Genomic DNA, 18,163 nt, shown 5'->3' with positions numbered 1-18,163 from the left:
TGGCCCTGCTGGCCGGGTGCTCCTGCTCTGGCTGGGGCTGTTTGGCCGTGTGCGGGTGGGCTGCGAGGGGGAAAAATGGGAAAGCATCCCAAAGATGCATTCGTTGGGGTGGGGTGAGCTTTGAGAGGGAGGCTGAGCTAAAACGTGTCTTTCCTGGTGTGTTTTCACATGCAATTGAGTTAATCCAGTGCAAGGAGTAATTCGTCGGGCAGCTGGTGCTCTGCAGTACTCTGGGCTTCGAGGTTGATGCTATTCTGTAAAACAAGACTTTCGCTACCGTCTTTAGATGATGCTTGAGCAGCAGGAGTAGCAACCCAGGGATTGCCCTTCTCTGCCTTCCCCTCACCTCCCATCCTCCATATTGACTCGTTGCTCTTTAAAAACATTGTACTTGATCAGATTTCCTTCTCGAGGTGGTTTTTCTCATCTTCCTTTGATGACCTGAAATTTTCCCAGGCTCGTAGCACGCAATGTTGTTGGCGTAAATGAACCTCTTCTCAATGGCCTGTCTACAAAAACTAGTGCCAGAGCTGAGCTCTTGTGCTAACATGCCCATCTGAAGTAAGAATGCAATCCAGATGCCCAAAATATTGGGGTCAGCGATGCATTTGGATTCCCCTAGAGCTAGACGAGGCAACGCAGCATGTTTCTGAAACGCGGAGGAATGTGGCGCTGGTATGTCACTTGAGCGTACGAAAGCCACCTGTGTTTGATTAAGGTGCAGTCTCACTTTCAGGACTAACTGGATGTTCTTTCTAAATTTTTTTCACAAGCTTTAAATTCCTGTTTGGGGATGAGAATTTCCTAGATCGGTGACTAGATCAAAACATGTTGCCTTAGTATGACCTGGGACGTGTGCTGTCCAGGTGGGCTGCGCAGAGGAGTTAGTGGCAGTGCAGAAGACGGCTCGTGTCCTGTGGCACCGCGTTGGTACCTGAGTGTAGATCTCTTAGATGTGGGGACTGCCAGATCCCAGGGTCCTATAAAACCACTGGTGTTGGGAAATCGACCGCTGTTCTAGTGTAGCACCAGCCGTATCGGTGATGCTGAACGCTGGATGTAAAGTTTGGGGATATTCTGTGACTCTCATTTTTAGTGAGTGCCTGGTTTGAGCCTGGTTCTGCGCTCTCTGGAGTCGCCGAGAGCTTTGCCATTGATTCCGCTGAGAAAGAGGCATGAATACAGTAACGGTGCAGAGCAGAATTAGTGGTTTGTAATCTTAGAGTGTTTATTTACGGTGATACTCGCTTATTTTTTTCTTATCTGTTTCAGCCGAACAAACTTGTTCACCTTGGAGCTACAAATATTAGTGATTTGAGATTTGAGCTCATCCCCCGCTGTTCCTGCGCAAGCAAGGACCGGAAAAATGAATATTCAGGGGAAAGGCTTCCCCTTGGACCTCGGAGGAAGCTTCACTGAAGATGCTCCAAGGCCACCGGTTCCTGGTGAGGAGGGGGAACTCGTGTCGGCGGATCCAAGGCCAGTAAGCCACGGTTTCTACTCTGGTAAAAGCGATGTGGTTAGAAATGAGACGTCCACGGCAACACCGAGGCGCTCCGATTTGGATTTGGGGTACGAGCCCGAGGGGAGTGCTTCGCCAACTCCACCCTACCTGAAGTGGGCCGAGTCGCTGCATTCCTTGCTGGATGATCAAGACGGTATCAACCTCTTCAGGACTTTCCTGAAACAGGAGGACTGTGCGGATCTGCTGGACTTCTGGTTTGCCTGCAGTGGCTTCAGGAAGCTGGAGCCGTGCGTGTCTAACGAGGAAAAAAGACTCAAGCTGGCAAAAGCCATTTACAAAAAATACATCCTCGACAACAACGGCATTGTGTCCCGGCAGATCAAACCGGCCACGAAAAGCTTCATCAAAGACTGCGTCATGAAACTGCAGATTGACCCCGACATGTTTGACCAGGCCCAAACGGAGATTCAGTGCATGATAGAAGACAATACCTACCCTTTGTTCCTTAAGTCGGATATTTATTTGGAATACACGAGGACAGGTGGGGAAAGTCCAAAAATTTATAGCGATCCGAGCTCAGGGTCTGGGACAGGTAAAGGGCTACCCGGTTATCTGCCGACTCTGAACGAGGATGAGGAATGGAAGTGTGACCAAGAGGCCGAGCCCGAGGTCAGCAGGGACTCGGCACCTTCCAGCAGGCTCACACAGAAACTGCTTCTGGAGACGGCAACCCAGCGCGCTGCCTCGGCTCGGCGTTACAGCGAGGGGAGGGAGTTCAGGTAGGTGAGCACCGGGGCAGCCTCCCTTCTGCCTCCGGGGAACGGATCAGGGGGCCCCCGTGGGGGCGGGGGTGATGGGAAGCCTTGGAACACCTTGGGTGGTGGGGAGCATCCGCGTCGGTACCAGATGGTATTGCACGGGTGGAATGCAAAGCTTTGTTTGAAAGTAGTTGCAGGTTATTTTAAGGGTCTCTTTGGCCGTTCCTGTCTGCATGTCCTGAATCATCCCTGCAGCATGTTCCTCACCTGGGGAAACTGCTGCTGGACGTGGTCTGGAGGCAGCAGCAGGGCAGCGTTCGGTTACTGTAACGTGGGCAAGTACAGCTCATGGTAGAACTTCTCTGTGTCAATGCACCAGGAGATGGTTGTGATGAGCCGCAACTGGAAGCTGTAGGAAGCTTGCAGGAGATGCCCTCACCTCGGTGATGTTTATATGACTGAAACGGGGTTCAAAGTGCTCCGTGGTAATGGTACTGCTTTGCACACGAGATTCCCGACACTGAATTCTAGCGGTGTCAAAGGCAGAATCACTGAATTCAGTTAAAGCCATTCCCTGCTGCAACTTTTTCCTTCATCAAAGTAATTGCTGTTTTTTTTCCAAATTGGAGGAGTTGCACAGTTTTGCAGCCTGGTTTTTTTCTGGGTCCCCCACCCACTTCCAGCCAACATGGATTTTGAAACTTGCTGAGAGCTCAGTTAAAATTCCAGACAATTAACTTAGCAGGGAGCTCTCTGGGATCAATAAGCATGTGTGTGTCTAACCCTTGCTGAATCAACACAACCCGGCCAGAACACATTCCTCCTACTTTTTTTTTTTTCTTTTTTTTTTTTTTTTTGTAAAAATAAAATCTCCTTGTTTTAAGACCTGCTTAGGCTAAAATCTGACGCTTTGTGAAGATTACGAAATGAAGTAGCTGAACTGTCCTCTTCAAAGCCGCCTGCCTTATGAAAAGCATTTCTGTGTTTAATCTCCCTCGGCTGTCCCTTTAGGCTGGCAGCTGGAAACGCATCCCGCCCCGCGCAAGGTCTCGGCGCCTTTCAGCTGGTGAAATGTGTTCGGTTTGATTCTTGTTTTCTTATAGATTTCGAGGAGGGGATGTTGGATGTGAAACTCTTGGGGGGAGAAAAAAAAAAGGAGGGGGGGAAATTCATGCGGACTCCCGCTGTTTTAATCAGGAGTCGGAAAAAAAATATCCCAGGGTGTTGGGACTTTCCCGTGGAGTTAATAAAAAGCTTGAATGTTTCTTGAAGTGCATTTCCACTGAGCGGTTGGGTACTCGCTGTAAGCGAAGGATTAGAAAAGTCTACGATTCAAGTATCTTTTTATTTAAGCAATAATGGCTTTAAGATTGAAAATAACTTGTTTGAGGTTCAGCTGCATTTCGTTTCCTTCCTAGAGCAGGTAGCAAAAAACCTGCATGGAACACTGCGCTTCTCAGCTCCAGCTGCAGAAAAAAAAATGCACTTTACCCCTTTTCTGAATGTATCTGTGCCAGATTTTAAAATGGTTTGAGAAATGTGCTGTGAAATAGAAGCGTTTTGGAGTAGAGTTCCTCAGTCTTGGGCGTTTTCATACCAGATTGGAACAACGTGAAATAAATCTTTACCTGGGGGATGGAGGTCAGAAAAAATGTGTTGCTATTAATTTGTAGTGTCCAACAGCCTGTCATTGTGGCTACTGACGCTCCGTTGACCTGTGGAGCAGGGAGGCACGGAAACATTTACCATTCTCACCAGAGCGGGAGTCATTTCTCAGCCTGGAGTAACTGAAGATAAGGGATATATTTTATTTTTTAAATGTTGGTCTGTCAGTTCTAGTAGCATCCAGAGCATCACTGTGGAAGATGCTGCCGAACGGTGTCATCTCTGCATTTTTTTATTCTAAAAAATCTGCTGAGATACTAGTTTATGAGGTGATTGTTCCTCTTTGTGCAAGACCTTGTGATTGAATTAACTTACTTCACGGATGTTGTATAGCAATAGCTGTCTTGAATAAGCTGGTTTTTAAGCTGCAGCATCTTTATCCTGCAGAGTTTTTTTGTTTATTTACTTTCTTACCTGAGTGACTGTGCTGGAAGCTGATGGAGCTGCTTGCAGCAAGAAGCAATAGCTGCGTGCAGCACTTGAAAGGCTGGGTCTCAATTTATTTCGAAAATTTCCACAAACTTTTTTTTTTTTTTTCATATGTGTGGAAGAATTTCTCGTTTCTGTTCTTGAGGGAATGTTGAAATAAGCTGTTTTGCATTATATCTGAGGGCCTGTTTAATCTTCCCAAGATTGAACTTCTATTCCTTGGCTTCCATGGAAACCCTAAATAAAGAGGAATCTCAACAAATGCAATAGAAGTATTTCTCTGTTAGCAAATGAGCATCTTGAATCAGCTCCAAATTTTTTACAGCAGAAAGTTCATAAATCTTGATGCAGTAGCTCTGCTCTCGGGAAAGCAAACGTGAAAAATTCTTCAAACAGCAGAAGACAAGCTGTTATTAGTGTTCGATATTTTGAAGGTGTGCAAATGTGCCTGCGTATTTGAGAATATCCTGAAACCAAAAGCATCGCCGTTACCCACTGTGTTTTTGTATGTGTAGGAAAAGGCCAATAGTCATTATAGTTAGGCTCCTGCAAATTAATTGGACATTGGTTATGGATCAGTGAACTTCAAAGAGGGTAACCCCCGAAGATCTCGGGCATTAACTCGCAGCTTCCGAAAGTGACACTAACGTGGTTGTGAGGGCGGCTAAATCGTTCATTAACCTTCTTCTGACACGCCGGGACAGCGTTCCTCAGATCCGAAGAGCAGAAATTAAACCTGTGCCTGAGAACCGCCCTGCAGCCTGGTTTTCGAGCGCTCCAGGAAAATGCACGCGTCTTTAAAAAGTTGGGAATTTGGTGTTTGGTGGTGAAAGGCCACCGTTGTGTCTTTTGTCAGGGTGGGTTTCTTCCGCTGTCTCTTTAGCTCTGCATGGGAAGGGGCTCCCCTCCCACGCCCAAAGCACGGGAGAGCAGCGCTCGCGGCCGTTGCCTTTGCTTTCTTCACGTGGTGGGAAGTGAGAAGAGCACGTGGTGTTACCTGCCAGCAGCTCTGCCTTCGTCTCTTCTGGAAGCCAAGCAAACTGGGAGGTTTGGGTTAGTTCTGCCAATTGTTTTGGGTTTTGACCCGTGTCATGAAATGCACAACGTGTTGAAAAGGCAACCTGGATGATGATGATGATGAGAGGACATGTGGTGGTGGGTGAAATCTCCAGTTGTTGGATATTGAGGAGTGTTGTGGTGGAGCTGCTAGGCATGGATGGAGAAATTTCTCTACGGGGGGCTTTAATATACACATAGGTTTGTGGGGGGTTTTTTAAGGAAGCTGGCTACATGATCCAAGCTTTAATTTCCACAGTGCTGAGCTAACTAAGCTCGTGGCATTTCACAAGTGTTGGCGGTTCAGATGAAAAGGATGAGTGAGGTGGTTCTCCACCAGCGCTGGTAGGAATCACCGGGAGAGTCCTTATGCTTGTGCCCACGTACTGGCAGCCTCTCTGGGCACGTGTGAGGGCAGCTCCCCCCAAAACGTACAGCCAACACTTCTTCATAACGTGGTGTGCAGAGAAAGCAAGTGGAGGAAAGCTGAAGGAGCTTGAGAGGGATGTGACAACCTCTGGTCTGAGACGATGCAACGACGACCTGTAACGTGGAGGGGAGCCGTGAGGGCTGATTCAGGGCAGGTGCAGGCAGGATCTCTCCGTTGCTTAGGCTGCATAAACGGTCCAGCGGTCAGAGGCTGGGCTTGCATCAGGAGGAAGCCGAAATTTAGCTGGCAGACCTAATTTTGAGGTTTGCTGCTTCATTCATCGTTAAATATTAAATTGCACGCTTCTGACTCGAGCCTGCGTGGTGAAGGAATCGGTGCTAATTGTACCGAACAGATGGAAAACTGGGGATGCAAAATCACAAGTGGTGATGCAGGAGCAGTCAGTGTTTGGGAAGTTTAAGGCACGCGTTATTGTCTTACTGATGCTTCTTTTAACTGGAGAGGCAGTACGTGCATCTCAGAGTCAGGCTATTGGAGCTTCATGAGAGCTTGTTGGCTGGAAAAAAGCAGCTACTGAATGTTAGACCCATATGTAAAGGCAGAAAAAAAAGTTTTGGACGCTTAGCTTGACTTAACTTGAATTAAAATTGCTGGGCCCATAACATCACTTGTAATCAATACAACCCTGTTTGAAGTCTGTGTAGAGCAGTGGCTATTTCCAATTTTAAAGAAAATAAGTTACAGAAGAATAGTTTCGGTTCTGCATTGTTCTTGAGAGAAGTTGGTGGGTCTAATGGGGAGGTGGGGTCTGATGCTAATAGCGCTAAGTGGGAATTTAGCGACTGGAGCGCTGTAAGGTATACAAGACAAAGACTGATGATGGTTTTGTATAGAAGTTAGGCCAGCTTTTTTAAATACATTGTTAAGCTGATGAAGCTTCTGCATGGAAATGCTTATATTAACAGTGTAAAGTATTTATACTGGCGGTTGCCAAGTTTTAAAATGGATTTTATTTGAAGAAGAATACCTTTTGTGCCCATAGCTTTGCCTCTACACAAATCAAGATGACGAAGTGGTGTATTTGTTGTTTGGTTATGGATCAGTGCGTTGGCTTCTTTCTAAAGACAGGTACTTAAGCTTTTAGCACACTCTTTTGATAAAGGAATAGCGTTTTCTCCCCCTCCGCCAGCGAACAGCTACCTTATTTTGTTGTGATTGAGTTTTGTTCGGGTTACAGAATCTTATCTCTTAAGGGGACAAAAGGGATATCCCCCTCTTTTTGGTGCTGGGCAGGTTGGATGTGGCGGGGGAAAATAAAAATCTTCGTGAGGAGTGCGATGCAGCCCAGGAGGAGATCACCAGAGCGGAGGGGATCTCTGTCCTTGGAGGGCTTCACGGCCGGGTTAGAGCCATGGCCCGTCTGGTCCAGGGTCGTTGGTGGTCCTGTTTTGATGTACGCTTACAATGATAGCACAAATAATGAAATACGATATTTTGAGAAGCAGGTTGGAAGCCGGGCTGGTTTGGGTTCTGCCTGGTTTCAGAAAGAATTGGGTGCTAAAAGGCTGGATGGGAGCTGAGCTGATCCCCGGGTGCTGAGAAGCATACCCAGGAGGTGGGCTGCGGGGTGGGTACACCTTGGTTTTGATCTCCCTTCAAGTTGGCTTTATGTTTTAAGAGTTTCTTTGTTGTCGCTATAATGGACTAAACCCTTGAATAATTAGTTACCATTGGACATTTTAAAAATGACTGCCTCTTGGATGTTTTCCTTTAATAGTCTGTTAGACCCGGGATTTATTAACTATTGAGACAGACTGTGAAATCCTGTTACGCCAGGCTTTCTTGGTGGAAAAGGGACTGAGAAGGGTGTGGGGGTGCTGGGGGAACAGAGGCTGGCCTCATGTTAGGGTAGAGCTGTGGACTTCCCCACCTTCCCAAGCCGTGCGAGAAGTCCTCCCTGCCCGCTGGGCTGGGTCGCTGGCGGCCGGAGCACGCCGTGGCCGTGGGTCATCCCTCGCTCTGGGGCTTCAGAAGGTGCTCCAAGAAGCATGGCTTCACGGTGCAAGGCTAGTCATGCTGTCACCGTGCCTTTAGAAGAAATTATGGCCCTGATTTTATTAGAATCGGTGGAAAAATCTGGTTTCGGAAGCGGCTGTATGTGTAGTGCGGAAAATTGCAGTGTTTAAAAGAAATGCAGAACGGAGGTGCTGATATCCTGAATCAGTTCCTGGAAATATCATTGGATTATTAGGCTCATCCTTAAATCCATTAAGCAAATTACAGTTAATCAGTCAAATAAAAGAAGAAAGATCTTTTGCGAGGCCCTGTCTTTTGAACCACATGCAGAAGCTGTAGTAATATTTTAATTTTCCGTCTGTCAGTGAATGTATTCAATCACTTTGCTTCCTTATGTGGAGGATTTGAAATTAGAAACTGGGGTTAATTATCTGCATTAAATGAAATATGTGAAGACCACAAAAGCAAAAACCTTCACAATTTGGTATGGTCTGTTAAGCTAGGCAGGCTGTTTCAGAAGGAGAGGGGTTATTTTTCCCTGGTTTTGTTCCGATTGAAGGGTTTTAGTCACAGTAATTGAAATGATTAAAAAGTCAAATTGCTGGTGAATATAATTCTGAGCATCTTTCTGAAAAGATTTGTCACTTGGTTGAGAGCAGGGGTTTGCTCTGCCTGGCCTCGCTGGGCAGCACGGAGCAGCCGGTGTTGTGCCGTCCCAGCACAGATGAGGCCGGTTGTCCTCGGTACCTTGTTGTCAACCTCTTCCATGGCGATGGGATGTCATAGCTCTGCTCCTGGGTTAGTGGAAGTGATTTGGAAGTGGAACAATACTGGAGGAGGGCTATGCTTTTGAGCGCATCACATATAAAACGGGTCTGACACCATCCATCCTGATGCCAGTAATTAGCTAATTACCGCTTGCTTCACTTGGAAGTGCAGCTTCGGACTCTACAAAGAAGATGACGCTCTTGGAAATACACCATCCCACGGCGGTTAGCTGGGTTTGGGGCGATTTGTTTGTTAAAGGGTTCATTTTTTTTCCTACCACTGCAGTACGCACGTGGCTCAGGTGGGAGCTGCTCCGGGGGCTGCAGCACTCGTCTCTGCTCATGGGGGGCAAGGCTGGCCCTTTGCCGGTGCAGCCCTGAACACCCGGCTCCAGGCACTTCAGGAAAGGTCTGACTCTTCTGGAGACATGCATCTTCTCCTTCCCCTCCGCCGTGTGCCAGAGGAGCTGCTTTGCCCAAAGTCACGCTCAGAAATTAAATTGGAGCAGGTCACGCTTGCGTGTAAAAGCAAAACCATCGTTACTTGCAGCCCGGGTCCGAGTTCTGCGCTGTTGTAAGGCAGTGATGAATTTAAGTAGAACCGTTGCAGTTTTAAGTCAGATTATCCAAATTCTATAAAACCCACGTGGAAATTGGATTTTAGCTTTGAAGACTCCAGACTACATTTCTGTGGCAAGACCTGGAATTTTTTGGTCCTGTGACCCCCAAGATACAACCTGTTGTTAAAGTACCAGCTTTTAGATGGTCTTTAGCTGATGGAAATAGCTAATAGATGAATAGCTTTCATCTGTCCTGATGAAAAACAGTAGAGGGACGAAAACTATAGCTAGAGGAAAAATCCTATTTGAAATAAACACCCCAGTGAGACCTACTGGTTAGCACCAGAACCTCATGTTAGTCCCTGGACCTACCTCTGGAGCTAATGACCAGAAGCTACTGGGTTTTAGTCTTCCTTCAGCCCCCCGACCCCCACATATTCACTGTCCTGTTGTAGTCAGGAGAGTCTCAGTCCTCTCCCTCTCTTCATTTTCGTTTTCCTTTTTTCTGGAGGTTTAGTTTTTTATCATTTATCTCCAGCATGTGTTCAGAGAAATGCCGGTGCAGGTAGGAGTGAGGAGATGGGATTACCTTTTTTCCAGCAGTCCATGTTTAAGATGGGTTAGCTCTGCTGGAAAACCATGCCTTTAGTGTTTAACAGATTTAGCCTTTTCAATCATAAATTTTGGTCTTTTTCTTGGCTGGCAATCAGCATTTCAGACTGGGCGAGATTTATCTGGAAGAGGGGCTTTGTTGTTCTGCCATTGCTGCCAACCTGGTCCAGGCGGTTGCTTTGGGACCTCCAGCCAGCACATATATTCACATGGGATCCATCGTTTGGTAGCTGAGGACCTCTCCAAGCTTTCACAAGTACAAATAGGAGCTGAGTCGCAGGAGAGCTCCTGGGAATTACAGGTAGGATCCAGGGAGCGAGGCGCAGGGCCTCTGTATCCAGCTGGAGCCACTGGGTTTGATTAACTTTGTCCTGGCTCTGCCTCACGAAAGTAAGAGCTGTAAAACCATTTGGCACCAGACTTGCAAATGAGAGCTGGGATGAAGCGACTGTTACCCTCGAGGATCCCAAAAGAGGAATCAACAAATATTCTATTCTGTTAGTGGGGGCGAAGTTCACAGGTTAACCATCGTGTCAAATCAATGAAATACAGCCTTGATCTCCTGCACAAGGGCTTTTTTTGTGTATAAATAAGAGTACCGGAGCAAAGACAGCAAGTTCTTGCACTGTAATATTTGCAGCGTGCTGAAGAAAGGGAAGCTCTGTACAGATTGCAGCACGAAATGCCTCCTTCGGACATCAACTTCATTACTGCTTCAAAAGATTGTAAAACATGACCTTGGAACCTTCTTGCTCTCCTTATGGCCCTACCCAGATTGCATTTCCACAGGGCATGTATTTTTTTTTAATAAAAAGTTGGGGTCTTTGACTAAGAAGCCTTGTCTTTGTACTTTTAATTCAGTCCATGTGACTGTCATAACATTTATTTCTTAGGAAATGAAAAATGTTCCTGCTTGAGCAAAGCCACAGAAGAAAGCTGTTGAGTACGCTGGCAACCTCAGGTGTGTGCAGCATCTGTCTTCTGCTGATCTGCTGGCGCTGGATGAAGACCATCACCCCAAGTCCTTTGTTGCTTGGTCCATGGCTCTGCCAGGAAAAGAAACGGCAGAAGCTGCCTTCTTTGTTGTGGAAGTGTTTATATTTAATGTGTCTCTGAACATCTGCACATTCAGGGAAACTTTGGTTTCCTCTCTTGGGAAAAGCTACTTTGAAAAGGCTCGCTTGACCCTCTTTTCTTCAAGATGGGCCAGTGCTGGCAAAAATAGATGAGCTTGAAACGAGATGGAAATGAGCAATGAAGGATTGGTCACGTCGTAAAACAGCGCTGCAATTTTCCCCTCCAGACATATGCAATGAAGTTTGTGACCCGGGGGTGACTTGAGTGCTGCCGGCTGGGGACATTTGCCCAACTGGAGGTATTCGAGAAGGCAGAGCATCCTACTGTCCCTGAGCGGTGGTTTTGGGTTTTCCCCAGAAGAGGCTGGCAGAGCCTGCTAAAACTGATCCATAAACCTTCCTCCTCCTGAAGAGAGGAAGCTTTCCAAATGGGCATGGGAAAAACTTCCCCTTGGTAATCCCGGAGATAACAGGTCACCCAGCTTCACCCAGTGATTCTTGCACAATAACTTGTGGTCAGGCTGAAGTGTCTATTTTAGAAAGGCATCCAAGTGATGGGAGGTTATGCAGCATTTTTGTTATCTCTTCCCGTGGTTAGTTACTCCCTGTTCCCAGTGTGTTCCTTATTGCTCGCTTCAGGTTTTCTCCAGCTTCGGTTTCTAGCTCCTGGGTTTTGGTGTGCCTTTGCTTGCTTTAGAGGCTCCAAATACCTTTGCATGTTTGAAAAAAAACCCTACTGACTGGGTGTGAATGTTCTCCTTAAGTGGCAGCAGCTTTGTTATGGAAGGCCTTTTGGTTTTATTAGACTTTTCAACCCTCCGGTCGACTGTTAAACAAGCCGTAGCTTGTCATGGTTGACAAACCTTCGCTCTGGTCTCAGACCTAACCTACCAGTTTAAAAGGCAGTATGCTTTTGTGTGCGGGTTTCTGGGTGGGGACCATCGGGCTTCTAAGGGAAATTAACTTGCGGCCTCTCTTTCCCCCCTCCCACTTCAAATAAATTACGTTTTGTGTTAACCGTTCTGTCACTTCCAAAGGCCATAAGGAAATGTCAGCCTAGGCTTTAGGTTTTCTGCTACGCACTAAGAGTGCAAGTAGGTGGGGAATATGTAATTATAGTAAAACCAAAACAGCTGTGCAATCAGTGTCAGCAACTGAAGATAAAATGTAGAAAGTTTTTTTGGTTTGTTGTTTTTTTTTTTTTTAATGATTCATCCATAATGATTTAAAAACATATTGAATTTATTCTTAAGCTTTGGAGGAGAATTCTTGCAAGGCTGGCGTTCGCCGTCCGTAATGTTTATACACCTGAGTAAATGCCTGTCTCAGCAGTTTGTCGGTGTTGAGTGCTCCAGATCTAAATCCCTTCAAAGGTAAACCCAGCACACCTTTGTCTCTGCCGGCCTTTCCCTCTCCAGAGTTTTCACTGGTGAGATGGAATCAGTCGTGGCAGTGGCTGGCACTGGGATAGGCAGGGTGCTGAGGCTCACACCATCTTAATAACTGTTTAATGCAGATTTGCTCTCTGTAGGTGTATGTGACAAAGGCTGTAGCAGCTGGATGACACAAATACGCTGATGGGACTGGTGGAGAGGTGGTTGAGGAGCAGCTTTGTGTGCCCACAGCCACGACAACCAAGCTGTGAGCTGTACCTGCTCTCTCCTTTTTATATCCCTCCAGCTGTATCCTGTTGTATGGATCGTAGTGGTCCAGGGAGAAGGGAGGGAGGTTTCTTTGGATGGTCCCTCTCGGATGCAGCAGGTTAGTCACGTCTGATTGTAGGGCCGTTGGAAGATATGGTGTGTCATTGTAGGTCCTGGTGCTTTTGACCCGACTGGGCGAAACTCTGTATTTTTGTTTTCAGCACTGCAGTACTGAGGAGAAGGTAGCCTGTGCTGAGAGGGGCATTTTTCATATGCTTGTCTCTCTGTGATTGCCAAGAAATTGGAAATGTGCTGCACTGAACTCCCTGACAATTGTTTGGGGCTGTTGTTGTTTTTATGCTAACATAGCACTCTGCCCAACTCACCAGCCCAGATAAGCATCCACGCAGGGCAGGGCTCTTGCCCACGTGGCCGGGAGGGCAGCCGGCACTGCCGTGGGTGTCACTGCTGAGGAACCAACGCCTTGCAGTTTCATCAGGTTTAGGGTGAGATTTTCCACCAGTGAGAGACAGGGCACGGTACGGATGCCTGCTGCAGCCTGCACTGCCTTTTGCATTGCTCCACTGCAGCAGAGCAGGGAGAGGAGAGGAAAGATCTCCGAGACCGACATCTCGAGTTGCGTCTCCGATGCAGGCATTAGCAGGGTGCCCTCAGTCCCTGGGACAGTTCACTGGTCAAGCTCCACTGCTCCATCGTGCTGCTTGGCTGGAAGTGATGAGCAAATCTGAGGAAGGCAGAAACTCCGGAGCTTGTTCTAGCCCCTCTCGTGCTGCGCCCTGCTAGCTGCAGCTTTAGTCAAGAGCTCACAGAGGCTTTTCTGATCCTGCAGCAGCCTTGGCAGAAAAGTCAACTGGCCCCGTATTGATGTTTTGCTTCCTTGACGCGGTGCTGGAGCTCCTCTTCGTGAGAGCTGACTATCCTTTTCATCAAATATCGTTGACTTGGGCACTCTCAGCCTGGGAGAGGCGGCTTGTCGGAGCTGTAGCGAGTGAGCTGATATCCCAGCTGATTTTATAGGGAAGATGCTGGCCTTGCAGTCCTCCAGCGCCTGCCCACAGCTCTTCCAGATGCCCTGAAGGGTAGATGCATCCTACAGATCACTGAATGTCCCCAATGGTAGGGTACACTCGAGAGGCAGCAGTTGCTCAGACTTAGCAAGGTCATCTGGGTTTTGGTCCCCGATGGTGACGCCCTGAGTCAGCTCCGCATGGATTGCTCTCTTTCTCACCTCATGTAGGTTCTTCTGTCTGGAGCCATCAACCACATTGCGAGCAGTTAAGCTACGAGCAACCCTTTTTCTTTGCTAATTGCCGCCTGTGGCTTGGCACCAGCAATGTCAGAAACCCTCCCGGGTAGCCCATCTTGGGCTGCGGACTTGGGTGTAGTGTGTTGCCTCGGGTGGTATGGAGTAGCATAATCCTCTCACTTCTCAGCTTTGGAAATCATCCTGGAAGCCTGGGCTGAAGAAAGAGGGTGGGACTGGAGCCAAACCTCTCCTTCCAGATGGGACAGTAGTGGCAGGGGCACCCAATATCTTTTTGGTTTTGCAAAGCCACAGAAGACAATTAACAGGGAAGAAAAATGTGCTTCCTTTAGAATTTAAATTTTTAAAATAGTTTTTCTTTTTAATTCTAACGTACACACGTTGATACGCCAAGTAGGCAAAATTGGAATTGGAAGAGCAAATGTCTGAAATTACCTAACTCGTGTAGTTAGCAACTTAATAAAACAGGCAGGTTTGTCAAACAGGATTATATTCAGTCCTGAGTGATAGCTGAGTGTGAACAGGATTTATAACGTCGGGTTACTCTGACAAGTAAACCAATCCTGGAGTACAGCAGAGAGGTCTCTTTCTAACCGTACTGATACCAATGCAGTTGTGGTGGAGATATAGTTTGAAAATAAATTTTCCCTCCTTTTTAGGGTCACCTGGTAGTGTTGCAGATCTAAACTCTGTATTAAACAGTCAACCCTTTGGGGCCTTAAAAAGGTTTTCACGGTTTCTCCCTTTCCTACAGGGGACCCCTCTGCACCAAGTCCCCCTCCCCAGCTGAGGCTGCAGCCGTGGTTTACATTTGTGCGAGGCTGCTGGATTTCACCTTTACTATCTTAGTGCTCAGGGCATCAGTTCCCTCTGTGTTACCGCATTTTGAGCATAATTTGGAAACAGAGAGGGACCTCAGGGGTGGGAAGTCCCTCTCGGGCGCTGGGGTGAGCGTGGAGACGGGGAGCATCAGAGCGGCAGTTCCATAGCAGGGAAGGAGGGGAGGGCGGCGGGGAAGCATCAGCCGCAGGCTGCGACCTCCAACGATGCAGCCTTGGGGAGGTGGAATAGAGAAGAGGGTAGATGGTGTGGCCCTGTGTCGGCTGGGGACCTGCTGGCCATGGAGCTGGCAGAAGCTGTTTGAGGTCGGAGTGCCCTCCGAGTTCTGGAGGAGTGCCTCATTAGCACTTTACTCTTCTTCCTATCTCCGGCTTCCCGTACAGACAAAACAAGCGTGCATCACTTCGTTGAGAGAAGGGTGTTCAAGTTTGTCCCAGGCTCTTTCAAGCACATTATTGGCTCTCCTTGCGTTAATCCTTCCTCCTCGCTCTTCCCGTGGTCCCTACGATGCAAGATCAGAAAAGGCTGTTTCAGTCCCTCATCAGAGCTGATCGTGATTTTACCTCTCTCACCAGATTTCTTAAAATACTCCTGCTCTCAGGAAGTACGTCAGCCATGGCCACCTTAACTGGTGTGGACAGTAGTCTTGCTTCAAGTTGGAGGTTGGACTACTCTGCTTCTCCAGAGGTCCCTTCCAACAAATACCTCTGTGATTTTAGTCCTTAATTAACGGCCAAGCAGATCCTTCTCTGTCACATGCATGTCTGAGGGACTTCATCAGCTTCTATGCAACAGCGAGCCCTGCAGAAATTCGTATGCTCATATAGTTGAAGTAATGGCACTAACAGCTGGACTGGTGGCCAGGGGACAGGGAGCCATCACTGCGAAGAATCATGAAATACAATATGAGAGCCCTGCTTGGAGGTAAAAGTGCAGTTCCAGCAACCCAAACCACATAAGCAAGGAAAAGCATCTTTTTTGCCTCCCAAAAATATGCATCAATAGTGAGGGATGAAACTGCTATGCTATAACAGCCATCTACACTAGATCGTATCCTTGTCCGTCTCTCCTCCTCTGCTCTTCTAGGGGTGTTTTTGAGTCCTCCGTCTAAAAGGTTAAGCTTTAAAAATTAGAAAGGTATGTCTCCTTTCCTCTCAATCATTTAATGATTTTTAATTTGCTGTTTGATCCTGGTTCTACTGCATGAGGTTACAAATAAAGCAGGTGACTGTTCTTTTAAAAACTATAAGGCGTAAGTCAAATTATGCAGTATTAAAATGGAACATATTTTTCAAATAACAGAAATAGAAGGAGTGGAGGTTTTTTGTTGGCGTTTAGAGTTGGTATGCGTGTTACGATCCTCCCATTTTTTAAATATCTGATCTCAAATCTGTTCTGCTGGTGGTGAATTTCTCTTTACAGGGTAGTGACCAGAGGTCTGGCATCTGGCCTCCAAGGCCAGTGAAGGTGGGAACGGGCAATGCACTATTTTTAGAAATCAGCAGTGATACATTCCAGGAACTCCTGCAGTATTTTTCAGAACCGAGTTTGAAGGTTTTAAGCACAGATAGGGAAATATGTCATCTGTGTAAATTGCTCTAAATTACCTGCAATTTGTTGGGAGTTGCCATTTCTAAGTGCTTATTGCAACTCTAGATATTTGAGGAAGCTTTTGATTATCCTGAGCTTGTAAAATGTAATTGGCGATTTCTTAATTGTTGTCCTCTGTGAAGTATAATTACTTGTAATGTAGAGCTTTTTATTTGTCGATGCCGCAAACAGGAAATCAAGAGTGTCTGATTGAGATAAGTTTGGGGACTCCACCATGACTTGTAATTACATCAGGTGGCTTATTTATACTGGGACTGGTCTCTCCTGTAAAGTCCCGGAGGCCTTCAAAGAACCTAGAAACCTTAAATACCATCTTTATGTATTGTTGTGCAGAAGTCTGGCTTGTACTTTCCTAAAACACTCTGCAGACAGCTACCGTCGTCTTAGCAAGGTAGTGACGTCTCTTTATTCTGACGTGTTGCATGAAGTTTCAGGAGGAATAGGCTGAATTGGAATTAATTGCTTAAATGCTGTTAATCAGAAGATGTGGTTGAGCTTGCTGATGTTCATGAATACCGTAGAGAGGTCAGTTAATTAAAGCTTAGCAGCCTGAAGGAAGCCGATAGGTGCAGAGAATCCCAGTTCTCATTGATGTGTGATGGTACCTGGATGTAGAGCAGACAGACAATAGGGCCATACTGAGCTTGCATCTGCTGCAGACTAAAAGCATGTCTTATCCCAGTCCGACATGTCTGCATGGGGAGTTGGTCCTCATGTCCCATTTGCTGCTGCTGCTGGGCTGTCCTTGACCCAAGCCTGCTGGCATTCCTCTAGGACCAGGGCATGTGTGGGAACGTGGGCCAGGGATGCTGGGGTGGCTTGGTGGGGGGTTATGCTGCCTGGAGAAGGTCTTCCTGTAAATCTATGTCTCCCCGGGTTTGTGTCGTGCTCGCTCAGGCTGAAGCTTTCATTGTCGTCGTCTTCCGAAGCTGCATCTGTCCTTGGTGGGACTTTAAACGTTATTACTTAATTGAACTTAGACGTTACTGGGAAATTCTTTGTTGTAGTTCTGGGTGGTTTTCGTGTTTTACAGCAGCAATAGAAGTGTTGGGCTGGGTACGTTCACCCCTCTTTCATCTCCACCCAGGCTTGGCTGTGCTAAGCCCAAGCGCAGCTCTGGGGAGCGGTGCAGGAAGATGTAACGTAGACTGATACGGCCGGTCTGGGGTTTTACATTTGGTGTAAGGGAGTGGAGAGATGTAAAGGGAAAATGAAAAACCCTCTCATTGCCCACTGCAGCCCTGGGAGGTGCTGTGCCAAGGCAGGCTGGTTTATGAATGGCTCTGCTCCCATACCTGGGGGTTTCCAGAGCTTTGGTGTACTTGTGTTTTCCTTACGTGCAGTCTGTAGGTTTAAATATCCTCCTCGCTGAAGAGCATGACGTAGAAGCAAGAGCCGCTTGAGATCGTCCTCCAGGAGCTCCTGGCCAATTCTGCCGACTAAAAGCAGCAGAGCAAGCTTGCTTTGGAGGAACCTCCTAAAAACAAAACCTTAAAATAAAAAACCTTTTCTTGCTAACCTAACTCTCCACAAACATAGAATTATTTAGTTTTATTTTTGCTCTTTTGATGGAGAACCGGTGCCGAACTGTTCTCAGGGAAAGCGGTGAGTCAGCTCGCCCAACAGTGACTCTATTGATAGATGGAAGGAGTGTCTGTCTAGTCATTGTTGGTGCTTGGCTGGAGCGCCGGGGGCTCCAAGGGCAGGCTCAAACACCTCTCACCAGCCTTGGGAGATCAAACGCTATGAGTCAGGCCGCAGAAAATCATGATAGGGCCGAAATTAATTAAAGCTCTTTTTTTTTTTTTTTTTTTTTTAAAACCCTGTTTTGAGAGCGGGAAGGCGAGGACACGCACGCACCGGCGTGTGTGGGATCCACCAGCTCATCTGTCATTGCAAGTTGACTTTTCTTGTGCCTCCTAAGCTGCTCCAGTGGAAACTCTGCCTCATCCCTGCTCTGCTCTGGAGCGATGGACCTGCCAACTTTCT

The 18,163-nt window shown here is 47.2% G+C and overlaps 1 protein-coding gene across 1 annotated transcript in view; it reads left to right on the top strand.

Moving 5' to 3' along the window:
- Nucleotides 1-1,173: 1,173 nt before the first annotated feature.
- The window catches only part of AXIN1 (axin 1), a 71,791-nt gene continuing 54,801 nt past the window's right edge, over nucleotides 1,174-18,163 (top strand). The window contains exon 1 of the mRNA XM_009705773.1: nucleotides 1,174-2,244. Within this exon, the coding sequence (XP_009704075.1) occupies nucleotides 1,367-2,244 (878 nt within the window). The 5' untranslated portion in view covers nucleotides 1,174-1,366. The remainder of the gene's footprint in view (nucleotides 2,245-18,163) is intronic.

The sequence above is a fragment of the Cariama cristata genome, unplaced genomic scaffold (genome assembly GCF_000690535.1).
Source record: "Cariama cristata isolate BGI_N322 unplaced genomic scaffold, ASM69053v1 scaffold22908, whole genome shotgun sequence".
NCBI classification, from domain to species: Eukaryota; Metazoa; Chordata; class Aves; order Cariamiformes; family Cariamidae; genus Cariama; species Cariama cristata.
This window is presented reverse-complemented; position numbering and strand designations above follow the sequence as displayed.